Here is a 13,696-nt window from a genome sequence, read left to right on the forward strand (position 1 = left end):
TCGGCAGCCTGTAAAAGGAGGCCAGCCTGTGACAGATGGCCAACGATTGGCTCTGCCATGTCCAGCGCCCCCATGCTGCCCTCCCCTCCTCTGACGGAGCAAAATCAGCACAGGGCACATCTGTCTCATTTTGTCTTCACAAAAGAGTAACACAGCAAGTGACCCGCACTCAGGATCATAAATCCTAAATCTCTCTAAGATCCAAATCTCCAAAAGCACGAACGAGTCTAGAGTGCTCTGGCAGAACAGTCCGATGAATTACAAACAGACGCGGACATGGTGGTGTTCTGCGACGAGCCGTTTCTCTGTACGGCAGTTTTAAGAGTCAACCATCTCCATGTTGTGACTTTGAGAGCCTGACCTTTAATAACGCTGAGAGCAGGCCACCTTGGCTGGCAGCAGGGGGGGCATCCCAGATCCTGTCAGCTGATCCCAAGGCTTCCATTATTCAATACCAATACCCCTTCTCAACAGATCACCCACTTAGAGGTTGCAGTATCGACTCCATGTCCAGTGCTGGCCTCACCGGACATGTTATGCAACTACTGTACTCAGTCAGGATGCCAGTGAGGTGTCCAACACCCCGTCCAAATGTTTTCCTAGTAAAATGTATTTGCATAATTCTGTAGCGCTGAAGATGCAAATTCTGTGTGCAACTAAGCTGGGGTGCATTCAGACACTACAAAGTGTTTTTAGGTTGGAATAAAACATACTTACATTTATGATGTACATAAAAGCAAATGCTCAACCTGCATTAGTACTTTGCACATGATTCTGCCCTTTTAAGGATTGTTTTCTTTGAGCTGGGGAAATCAAAGCTGCCCAGTTCTTTTATTTACTGACAACATACAGTGGCAACAGAGAAACACGGAAAAAGAGAGCGAGAGAGAGAGAGAGAGAGAGAGAGAGGATAAGAGAGAGAGAGGATAAGAAAGGAGCGAGTGAGTCTGCGTGAAGAGTTTGTATGTCTGGTCACTTCCAGATAAGGCCATGAAAGAGCTGCAGATGTCTACAGCAGTGAGAGACTGACAATATCCAGAGTCAGGCAATGTGTGGTAAATGCATATTTAGCATAGCAGTAAATAGGATACATCATATACATCAATCAATCAATCTGATCATATTTGCATATACAGATAACAGTATGTGTACATTTTGCCCTCATGCCTTTAAAAGTCAATGTAACTTAATAATAATAATAATAATAATATATACACCTAAAATAATGATTTAGAGGTCCTTTTGATCAACAGTGATGTCAGTTTGTATATATTATTAGATTTGTTTGAACTGCAAGTGCATGTGAGATCCATCAGCATCAACATGGTAATTAGCACACCCTGGTGGTGAAAGTGGGAGGCCTACAAAAACAATTGAAGCTCATAGCATTCAAAGATGTGATACAGAAACAACAGAAATGTCTGTATCCTTAACCACAACACAACGTATGATGCAATACTTTACTTATGTCAGCCATTCCCTCTGATCCTAAAAATCAGCCTATATTCCAGTGGAATCCTGGGTAATTGGGTGAATGTAGATGTATGTGGTGTGCGGGCTCCATTCATCATCTACTGAAGTATCTTTAGCCCAGCACCCAGCCTGTCGATGTGCGTATTCTACTGTAGCCTGGCTAATACGCCAGACCGAATCAGCCGAATCAAAAAAAATAGCCTGCCGGCGGATTACGGTCTGGAGAGGCTCAATTGTACGCCCATTTCCTACACCAGAGAACTGGTGTGGCCAATCGGGACACGGTATGCAATATGGGCGGGCTTTGGTACAGTGACGTTCAATGCTTGAGACCTTTGACTGACAGTAGCTCTGACCAATTACGTCAAAGAGAAAATGTTTGAACCCGCCCCCCGGGAAACAAGATCCATACACAGCATCTCCAGACTCAAATACCACACGACAGTGTGATTTGAGTCTGGCTTATTAGCCAGGCTAATTCTACTGTACGTCCGCCCTGAATGTAGATAATGTGTCAGTGAATGTGTTTTGGTGCATTTTAGCATGGTTACCATCAATAACCATTTCCAGAGGAAACAAAAGCATGCCCAGCCCACTTTTGTGGACTGGACCTGGCACAGTGTTCCACCAATTGCTGCCAAGCTGACCCTCTGCGAGGAAGCAGAGAAGAATGTGTGTGTGTGTGTGTGTGTGTGTGTGTGTGTGTGTGTGTGTGTGTGTGTGTGTGTGTGTGTGTGAGCCAAGGAATATGACTAACCTTTTAGGTGTCTCAATCTCCTTCCTGCTGTAGTGTTTCCATGCAAGTGTATTAGGCCCATGATTATAGAGTGCATAAGAGCTATTATAGAAATTAGTTTGCTCTTTGCCATAACACAGAACATTATTCCTGCTAAATACCTTTTCATTAAGAGGGCTTACTTTCTCTCCCATTTTCTTCACAGTTGTGCACGCTGCACATTCTCATTATGATATCTCTGGGTCATAATTTTACTAAGCTGTTGTGAAAAGCTGTTATAGCAGGATCAGTGCTTCTAGTCGGCCAGGGCAAGTAACTTTGCAGTACACGACCCAAATCCACAAATGCTGAACTAAACTATATATTGTTGAGAAAACCAAGGTGGAGCAGTGCAAGAGAGTTATTCTGTAGTGTGGGAGTATACACTTTTCATGCCTTACTGAGAAACTTAATGTACAAATGTATGTGTCGGCTCAATGAGTCTCAAAACTGTATAATTGCGAACACAGTGAGCACTAACTATGAGACCTAGCAGAACGTGTCTGTGTGTGTGTGTGTGTGCGTCTGTCTGTGTGTCACGCTGTAACACCACCCGCCCGCCACCAGAGGGCGCAGCTGTATCACACACAAAAAACACACCACACACACACACACACACACACACACACAAAACTTAATTTAAAAAAAAACATGCACGCACACATACATACACACACTAAAAAAGAATCTTAAAAAAACACTTAAAAAATAAAATTAAAAAAAAGAGAGAACTTAAAAAGAACCTTAAAAAAGTACGTAAATTATTCCAATTGTTGTCATTGCAATTTACGAGCTGCGTTCGCTCGTCTTACTTGTTATGCTGCTATATGTATTATGTAACCCCAGCTTCAGTAGCCCTAGGTCTGCTTTTTGGAAGCACTGGTATGAATGTTTATTGTAAACTTGATGTTTTTATGGGTTAGGTGTGTTTCTTCTCTGTATGTAGTGTTTTATGTTGTCTGTTTTTATTGGACCCTGAGTCTGAACAAATAAAGTTGATTGATTGATTAAACTAACTATGTTTGTTCTACCTACAGGAAGTAGGTACAAAGTGTTTCAGCCTATTTCAGCCTATTTAGTAGTAACAACACATGACAAGTAGTTAAGACAATCCTGCAATAATGTAGTATCTGGTCATCTGACTACACAGATTGAATGTTGTTTCCTGTGTGACACTCGGGGGTAGCATTTTTGTTGACTGTGTCTGATCGAGAATTGTGCTTTGTTATAGTTTTGCTGCAGGTGCAAAAAATAAAGTAAATAAATAAAGTAAGTAAGTAAGTAAGTAAGTAAATATGATGGAGGGAGAGAGAGGGAGAGAGAGAGAGAGAGACATGAGACTAACCTGCAAAAATGCATCCAAGAACATGTCAAGTCACATTGTTGGGAAAAGGAACACCCCCAAATGAATAGATTTCTTGTTGCTTTGGTTACCACATTAAATACTGTAGTTTGTTGCCTCACTTCGGTCCTAAAAAGGTTTTTTGTTCTACCATCAAACAATGACTAGCTCATAGGAAATGTACACAGTGCTAATGAGAATGGCTGATGACTGACTTTTCTAATTTCTTTATGCATTGAGCATAGTGTTGTCTTCCTTATTTTTGTTGACATTTTTAAAATGCAATTGTGATCCGTCTACTCCTTAGTTTCACATGAATGTCAACATTTTCAGAGTGCAAGACATTATCAACAGTGTGTGTAATAATAGGTGCTTACCTTTCCGGGCTCTAGAAAAGAGCTTGATGCTAGCCGGCGTTGAGCCTGATGAATTGCGGAAGATACCACTGAAACTTAGCCGGCGGGGGGACTTGGGTGGGGAGTTCTGCTGGGAGGGATACGGGAAGATGCTTTTGGGTGAGCCTGGACTGGTCTTGGATTGCACTGGGGCAGACATGGGACAAGATGGCATGCTTGTGCTGGCAGGACTCCTCGTGAAAACTGCTTTGGTGGGGCTGCTGGAACGAACACAGGGCTCTCCCTGAGAGAGAGAAGAAAGAGGCAGTTTAATTTCATTGCAATCCTGTAAAGTGTAAATGGTTCAAATACAAAGCCAAAGTGTTCCTATAGTGTTGTACTATGAGACAGAGAGGGTGAATACAGAAGCTGGTAAATATAGGGAATATTCAAGCATAAAACCTACACTGAATTATCATCAATCACAGAGGTTTATCTTTAAATGATTGATTGGGCAGCAATAACTGCATGTTCTCTGCGGTCACTTCTCCTTTAATGAGATATGAAACCATGTTTAGAAAGACTCATCGCATTAGTTCACGAGACCTCATGCAAACAACAACAGCACTACAAAATGAGTATCACATGCACAGCTGCCTGCTACAGGGCAAATTGACGATGTTCAGAATCTTGTGGTTGCCGTTAAACAGAAGACACAAACCTGCATAGAAATATCTCCATCATTTCAGCTGTATCTATGTCTACAGCACAGAGTGTAGCATGTATAACTAGATAAAGTGCCCCTCGGGTCACGTCTCCACCAGGCCAGGTCAAGTTGTGGCCTCCTGGTGGCGCTATAATAGGCCAATGTGAAAAGTGTGGGATATATTCCTCAGCCTAGTAGGAAAGTCTGTGAAAGATTTCACATAAATGGCATGCTGCGTTCATGATTTGAGGCTTTTTGTTACAACAAGCCAATCCTGCAAACTTTGAAAGCCAATGTTAGCCAATTAGGATGGAATATGAAATATCGGACAGATCCGTCTTGAACACATGACTATCGAGATATCTGGAGGAGTCACAGCAAAAAAAGTTTTTTCCTCCTGGTGGCGCTATAACAGGTCGTTCTGGAACGACTGGAACACACACACACACACACGGAGGAGTGCAAAACATACTCTCTCCCCATGCCTTCGGCCTGGTGGAGACAATAAATAATGCATTTTGATTCAAGGGCATACAGAATGGCCTAATCTCAGATAGAGGTTAATAACCACAGCACAGGACTCCCTTATCATATGCATGATAAATAGAAGGGATCGGGGACAATGAATCAGCACTTTTCTAATTAAATAATAGCAGCAAAATATACAACATTGTGACGCAGATCATGTTTACGATCTTGACCTTCCTCGGTATCACATAAAAATACTCAGAACCTCCCACTCGTTCCATGCACAGCAACCAAAACAAAACATGATAGCAAGGACAGCCAATCTATCTCGCTAGAGACAACATGAGCTTCCTCCAACTAGTGACTAATACCTACTGTACAGCGCCAACATTTTAACTGTGTGTGAAGGTAATGCGAGAGTAAACAGCGAAGGAACACAGCATACAGTGATCCACCATATACAGAAATAGCATTTACAGAAAACACAGTAAAATGTACTTGGAGTGTTTTGATAACAGAATATGTGGACATGAGCCTGTATAATCAGCAATATGTACAAAACAGGAGATAAAGCTACATAGTGACATGGGAGGCAAAGACAACTATTACTGCTCTCTAAGAAAACAATACGAAAAACAAACAGTCCTCAAGCCAAAATGAGGTACAGTAAATGTTTTCATCTAGAGTCTAGACTCCTCTGCAAATGGCTCAGGGTAGTATTTGCTTGAACTTAAATACCTACATGTATACAATCAGGGGCTCCACCCAGAAATAATTATGTTAAATTCTGGCAACCGTTTCTGTCCTATTTTGAGGTATTTTCTATGGCTCCCCTCTTTTTCCCCCTTTTATCCCAGTTATAGTTGATTCTCTTTCTCTCTATCTATTCTACAGTTTTTGACATTTCATTTTATTTGTGTATGTTGAGTACTGGTCTTTGATTTTTTTGTAGAGTTCGTCTGTGTTTATTTGTATAGTTGTTGAAAATTCAATAAAAATATTTGAATAATTATAGGGGAGTATTTGCTTAAGGCCTGCACAACTCCATGCAGACATTTCTTTTGAACCAATCCAATGGCAAATGTGTGGGAGTGAGTGCACACGCCCATCTCCTCTATTTGCCAACAACACACTCGTCCTTCCCTCTCCCTCCTATTGTGCAAGAGCGTGTCAAGGCAAGTGAGACACATGACAATGCACAGCACTTTTTCTATGTACTATCAACCTTGAAATACTGTAAATATTTCTATTGTAGACAAAACTTTGTCTTCATTTATGACATTTGCCACCAAGTCAGATTAGATTAGAGACAGTAGTAGAAAGAGGATGCTGTTTTCGCTGCCCTTGCATGGATCAATTTCCTGTACATGATCCGACCAAGTGCCAGGCACACAGAGGGAGGCAGAACGCTGCCGACTGCTCTTCAGTCTTCAGGGTTGGTCGTGAAGACAAAACATGTCTGTTATGTCACTTGCTGAACACCATATATGAACCAATAAAATGTTTTCAAATCAGAGACACTAGAGTGTATAGTGTATTATGTAATGGAAGAAGTATAACTCACCCAAATATTGAAAAAATAATATATAATAATATATAAAAAGAAAAAAATATATTTTTTTATTTTATTTATATATATTAATTGACCTGAAACATACTTTACCTTCTGAGTGCCATCTTTGGTTGAACCACTGGTCTGACTGTCCACTTGTGGGGACGTAAATGCACTGAAGTCCTGAACATAGAAGAGGATTAGGAGTAGTTTAAAATATTTTTTATTTGAGCAAGCTGGCAAACATATTCATGATGGTGAGCATATACGTACTGTATATTCTACACACATGTATATGCAGGGGCTTAAATCTAACGAAGAGGCATGTAATGACAGGATTAATCCCCAACTGGATCCCAGCTGAGAAGCGAGTTTGAGTGAAATCTAAAAGGAAAAAGTGTGCTCGCCAGCCTGCCTGGCAGCCCCACCATTTTGCTGATTTGGGTGAAAGGCAACCCAGCCTGCTCAAGGTTTCCAGTGTTTGAAAGAAGAGAAACATGTCGAACCACACCTGAAGCATGTCCAAAGAAGATGCGGCAGCACACGACCTTGCCTTACCTTCCTCATACCAAACAGGTTATTCATTCCACCTACACAGAGTAACAGAAACACAGACAGTGCAGTGGGGCTGTACTGTAGGCCGTAGATCTGTCTGTGCCATTTTTTTTGGGTTGTTCTTGGATGCAATCCATAAATACATGCCTATGAGCTAAAGCTACGTTACGTACATGAATGTAACAAACATCTGCAGTGAAGACTGAACATTTAAGTAGGTACTCTTGTAGCTCAAGGGATGATTTGTAGATTCAATGCAGCATGAGGGCACATGGCACAACAAGTACATAGCCTCAAATACATGCATTATGTAACGGATGATTTGTGGACGGGACAGTCAAGGCCAAGGTTAATGTAAGAGAAGCCAGACTAATGAAATTTGCAGTCTCCCCCTAGAACCAGAACCACTACACAGAATGAATGATGATGACTCATAGTTTTTTTGGTTTGGAGCCCTGTTTTCCTGCCAAATGTGTTTCTGACTATACTTTTCCAGTTTTCCACCGACATTTCTAAACAATGTTACATTTCTTCCTCCATTTACATGTTTAAGCTTATATGGTTCAAGTTTTCCACGTCTTGTTGCAACGAAGAACAAGAGACAATGAATTAATTCCCACTAGTGGGGAAAAGTAGTGTGGTGTTAAATGTAAATAAAAGAATCCATAAAGTTTTATGGACATCAATGTTATAGGGCAAGGGCATCATGGACACTGCCTGCACGCACGGGCCATATTAAAGCACCAATGCCAATCTATTTAAAGCAGGGGTTATCTACAGTCAATATGACTTAGAGTACACATACAGTAAATTCATTTTCTTATTGTCATTATTATAATTAATACTAGTAGGCCATCATCATAATCATTATAATGTCAAATCACAATTTCAATCAATGCAAACGACATTATCTGAAAGACGGAGCTGTCACTCTTGCACGCTTCTGCGTGTGAAGAACATGTGTGGAGGAATAAAAATAAGCTTGAAAGTTGCACGCCCTCCTCCTGCAATCTACAATAACACACACAATCACACATAATACTACTCAAACCATGCGTGCGATCTATGACAATTATAAGTCAAACACTTCACCAACTCACGGGCATGTTTATCCGCAGACTTCTCTTTTTCTTCGGCATTTTCTTTGAGCTGTCCTTACTGGACTCGGACTCCATCACCGTACTTCCCATTTTCTTCCTGGATGATGGTCCAGTTTTCTACAAAACGAGCGACAAATAAAACGCGCTTTGCGCAAGAAAGAGCGATGTTACTGTTATGATGATGATCGAGGTTTACAATCCAAGTCCCGTAGCAGCACCTCTGATTCAGTTTCCTCTGCTGATCCACCAGGAAGTAGGCTTGGCCACCGTCAGCAAACACCCATGAAACATCATACACACACGCACGCACACGCGCGCGAGCATATACACACACACACACACACGCAGTCGCGCGCGCGCGCGCACACACACACACACACACACACACACACACACACACACACACACACACACACACACACACACACACACGCGGTAACAACAAGGTAAGGTAACAACTAATGCTACTCGTAACAGCACCTATAGATGTCGCTATAACGCTATTACTATGTTTGTCCTGCTTGGGCCAAGACCCAATGGTAACTCTCACATATCGGATTTGGTACATCTGGGTATGATAACTCTTCTGACTCCCTATCTGGGTGGGCAAATAATTATATTTTAGTTGTGATTTGTTTCCCTAGATTAAGTTTTGATATGATAGTAGTAGACCTTCCTTCATTTTCCTCTCGAAGCCATGAGACTTAAAAAAAATCACACCCGTGTGAACTGAGTGGTGCAACTCCCCTCTCCCCCTGCCTCTGTCTCTCTCTCTCTCTGTAATTAGCAGGCAACAGTGCAACACTATCTCTCTCTCTCTGTTTCTGGCACAACAGCGCCACTTTTGCCCCTACTGGTACTCTAAACATAGTCACATAGGTTAGGAGTTAGGACGGACATTGCTGTTCCTTGGTGTGGTTGCACCGCTCAAAAAACCTATAGTAAGTGTTTCAACTAATTTGTCGAATTACACACAGGCCTATGTACAGTATAAGTATTCTTTAGTCTCACTCACACACACACACACACACACACACACACACACACACACACACACACACACACACACACACACACACACACACACACACACACACACACACACACACACACACACACACACACATATATATATAGCTTCAAGTAATTTTTTTAAAATAATACAGACTAGTATAAGCTTTAGTTGCGACCATATGTCGCAGATTACCATGAAAACCTGCAAAACCTGTCCGTCCGTCAGTCAGGTCACGCCTCCATATTTACAGTATATGGTTGTCAGTCCATTACGCCTCGTGACATCACACCTCGTGACACGTCACACCACCATATATGGCCATCAGTCCATCACGCCTCATGACATGCTCCATCACGACACTGACCTCATTAAACCCTGGATAGCCATACATGGAGAAGACTGGATCATCACCTATATCTGCATATATGGAGCCGGCCAGCAACTCTACATCTGACCTCAAAACTTAAACCCTTAGATCTCCATATGGAGCTGACCTGTTCTGACATTCCATATGTTGATACTTCCTCACCTCCAAGTGGAGGAGGTGCTGGTAGTAGGCAAGATATGATAAGCAAACCAGAGAAGAACTCCATCCATCCAGCTTGTATTCGCGACCTTACCAAAGCACTTCCCTCAAAAAGGGATCGGGATTATATATATATATATATCATTTATAAATTATTTATTACAAAAATACAAAATAAATTAATGTTACAATTTCATGTTACCTGTATATCACTGAAGTCCTGCAGTTTGGGACTATCTACAGTTGGGGTGAGAATGTTGTGGTCTTCACATCTGATTGTCGCCACACAACTCATGCCATGGCCACTCAGTTTGTGCAGAATCCAGCAGATATCCTCTTCACTGACTGGACTGGAGGAGCCACATGGTGCTGGGGTCATGTCAATAAACTACCCCGTCTGACAATGTTCCTTTAAAAAAAAACATGAAAAAAAAGAAGAAGAAAAGAACTGATGCTATCCAAGATGCCATCATGTGTGTTGAGCAAAGTTCCCTGGACTGGTTGGCCTATAGGCCTACAATCCCATCTTGCACAAGCAAGATGGTGATGACATGCAGTGGCACACTCTAGCATAGTAATGGTCATTAATCCTTTCCTGTTTATTTATTAACATTTGGGAAATATTACATTACTGTCTATAGGTTCCAGTAATAACCGTACAGGTAGGCCTATATGTGCAACTTCCATCATGTACTATATAGGATTGTATTAAATAGCATTATCAGGTAAGTCTCAATAACTGTAATACATGTGCATGTCCTTACACTGTAAGCCAAATTCCTGAACAAAATGGGTTGTAATGAATATTTGTAGAAATGTGGTCACAAGGAAATATTTATAACTGCTTTAGAAGTTATACAAAAGTTGTGTGTTTAGCATGCCACTTTTTTATAATGAAGGGGGAAAAAAAGGAAAATACCATAACCTTAACTGAACTGTGGTGGATAACTGTGGTTTGTCCAGTAGGTGTCTCCAGTTGGTAGCGATTGCAGAGTAGAGATGCTGATATTTCACATTTTCGGACCCAAAGCCTATAAATCATGGATTATATATTGTGTTATAAAAACAGCATCACATCCAACCATCTAAAGCATAAGTTAATCTTTGGCACAGTTTGAATGTAAGCTCTATGCCAGTATATTTTAATTGATACAATTCAGGAAATGGGCTCCACAAGATAATTTAACCTTAAAGCAATGCATGCATACAAACCTTTCTTTACTTCACAAGGCAAGTTCTAGACAGGATGAATAAATGAAGCTTTGGAGAAATTACTTATATTTAACTATAAGAAACTTGAAATGAAGAATGTTTTGCACAGCATAAGATGTAAAATAGTTTATTTTTGTAAATGTTTCTAAATTCAATTCCACAAACTCCAAACCTCATATTACTCTGTACACTTCAAAAGGCATTTTTCAAAAAAACATTTCAGACTACTTTACAGGACCAAGAAAAATGTAGCACAAACACACTGGCAGGATGATGTACTATCATACAAGAGAAGAAAAATATCCAAGAAACAATTTTGTTACAACCATTCATTGAGAAAATATATACAATTGAGTCTTCAGAAAGTTAAAAAAATACATGCCATATACATTACAAGTTCTAAGACTGTCTCCAAAATTTTACAGTCAACTTGAAATTGTGCACGCAAAACTCTTCCATTTCTAAGCATGTGACTTGTGAAGTGTCAGTATATGAAAGATGTTTGATAAAGTACAATGCCATTCTCCATCTAAAAAGGTAGCACCACCTACTGTTCCAAATTCCCACATGATTCTTCTTGCACATTAGTTTCGTCTAACTGGCAAATCATTAGACGTTTGCACCTATTTGTCATTTTATTATTTCCCCCCCCAATGTAAAAACAAACACAAACATAAACGAATGGGAAACATGGTGGTGGTTCCTATGCCTACTGGTGTTAAAAAGTTAAAAGCAGTTTTGGGTGGCTTAAAACCTAATTCACAGTTCTTTAAATCAAACCTGATTAACAGCAAAACAGATCAGAGTAATCTCCTACCATCTGAAGAGTTCGTTTGATTCTGTAACCGATAACTCGTTACCACGTTAGTCAACAAAAATATTTCTTTTTGAGTGGTCAAAGTACGTGTAAGTCACAAAACACTACGCTACAATACCTTACTTTTCATACAACAAAAATACTTTGTGAATTATTGTGGTTATTTTACAAATTCTGTACAGAATAATCATAATATATACTCTCAAACTCAAATCATAATGTCCATCTTAAATAAATTTCAACAACAGAACAAAAAAAACAAAAACAATTTAAAACACCCAAACATCACGAAGGTTAAGGTAGTATTTGGTCGGTTATTCCTATAATTTTCTGTATGTACATTTTGTACAAAAGTAACAGCATGTCTTCAATCTTCAAAAACAATAGCAGTCTAGCCTTCTTTAACTGTCTCATCATTTTGAGAATAAAATTCATTCACTCAGTAATAAATACAAAACGTCCTCTCGAATTCCACACAAATCACATGACAGAAACCTATGATAAAACTGACTCATGGAATCAAGTATCTTAAAAGTTTTTTTTTTGTGTGTGTTTGTTTCTTTTTTAGTGCAAGTTAATATTCCCTTCGCGGTATTCATTGCTGTACATTCCCCATTCAGTGATGTCTACATTGAGTCATACGGTATACATTGACGGCATGAAACAAAAGGGCCTGCCCTTAGTAAGCAATAAGGCCGCACACTGCACAGTGCTCTCTCCCATCATTCGCTGGTGGATTTTGCGCCTTATGTATACCCAACAACACACGGATACATATAGACAGACAGAGGACATCCAATAATACAGAGCCTCTCACATATGGCACAAGTCACATCCTGCTACTGCCCTGCGTATTATTATCTATTCCTCCACCCATCCCTCTCTCTCTCTCAACTAGCCAACATGGGATTTCATTCACCTGTCTAAGGGATCAGGCCTTCTGCTCATTCATATAATGACTTAAAAGTGTGAAACGCTCATCTCTGTACAGAGATCAGGGCATCCACACAGTATGGCAAGAATGCATTTGTGGTTTTTTTCTGATGTTTTCGTTTTGCTCAGTTGATCCACTTTCTGCATTCAGGAGCTCCACAGTGGCAGGCCATCTTGTGCTGACCGTCCACAGTGTCAAACTGGTAGTCAAAGCACAGCTGCAAAACAGGGCAAAAGGCAACGTGAGCATGAATGTAACCCGTGTACAGAACAAGTAAATATTTTGATTGATGGACAAGCAACCCACCTCCTCTCCTTTCTCAATCCTGCGATTGCAACTGATGATGATTTTGTAACCCCTTTCGAACGTCACCACCTCAGCGACACAGTTTGGGGCACAAGAGTGGTTGATATACCTTTGTAACAGAACCACATCAGGACATGGCATGATTACACTTCATTCATTATGATTCAGACTCATAATTATTATACATATCATTGAGATGCTGTCAGGTTATAGCCTGAGATTATTCACAATGTCTACTGTCAAACACAAATAAGAGTAACAATTGAAATCCTACACTACCTTGCTAGCCCCCCTGTTCGAGTGGCATCAACGACATGTTCGCTGTCAATCCGAAACATGAACACACCTCGATTCTGTAAGGGAGTGAATAAATATTAATAAGCAGAATTTTTAACTAAAGACTAATATATATATTAAAAAAAGGATAACATACCTGAGATCTATAGAGCTTTTCTTTACTGATGGCAACCTCATTGCGGAGGATAGTTCCATTGTACTCGATCATCATGGTTTGTTTTTCAATGTCCTTAGCAGAAAACAGCCCCAGGCCCTGTGAACAAACAACACATTTAGTTAGTTC

At 40.4% G+C, this 13,696-nt stretch overlaps 2 protein-coding genes across 5 annotated transcripts in view; both read right to left on the bottom strand.

Moving 5' to 3' along the window:
- LOC306912505 (5'-AMP-activated protein kinase subunit gamma-1-like) overlaps nt 1-8,587 on the bottom strand; it is a 30,384-nt gene extending 21,797 nt beyond the window's left edge. Inside the window, exons 1-3 of the mRNA XM_079488777.1 lie at nt 8,307-8,587; nt 6,763-6,834; nt 3,968-4,229 (exon numbers count right to left, since the gene is read on the bottom strand). Coding sequence (XP_079344903.1) covers nt 3,968-4,229; nt 6,763-6,834; nt 8,307-8,396 — 424 coding nt within the window. The 5' untranslated portion in view covers nt 8,397-8,587. The remainder of the gene's footprint in view (nt 1-3,967; nt 4,230-6,762; nt 6,835-8,306) is intronic.
- Nucleotides 8,588-11,170: 2,583 nt separating this feature from the next.
- The window catches only part of LOC306943948 (histone-lysine N-methyltransferase 2C-like), a 99,691-nt gene continuing 97,165 nt past the window's right edge, over nt 11,171-13,696 (bottom strand). For all 4 annotated transcript variants that reach the window (XM_079530506.1, XM_079530507.1, XM_079530508.1 and 1 more), the window contains 4 exons: nt 13,550-13,666; nt 13,396-13,469; nt 13,117-13,225; nt 11,171-13,027 (listed from right to left, as the gene is read on the bottom strand). In XM_079530506.1, coding sequence (XP_079386632.1) covers nt 12,935-13,027; nt 13,117-13,225; nt 13,396-13,469; nt 13,550-13,666 — 393 coding nt within the window. In that variant the 3' untranslated portion in view covers nt 11,171-12,934. The remainder of the gene's footprint in view (nt 13,028-13,116; nt 13,226-13,395; nt 13,470-13,549; nt 13,667-13,696) is intronic.

This window comes from Electrona antarctica, assembly GCF_951216825.1.
Source record: "Electrona antarctica genome assembly, chromosome: 19".
Classification (NCBI taxonomy): domain Eukaryota; kingdom Metazoa; phylum Chordata; class Actinopteri; order Myctophiformes; family Myctophidae; genus Electrona; species Electrona antarctica.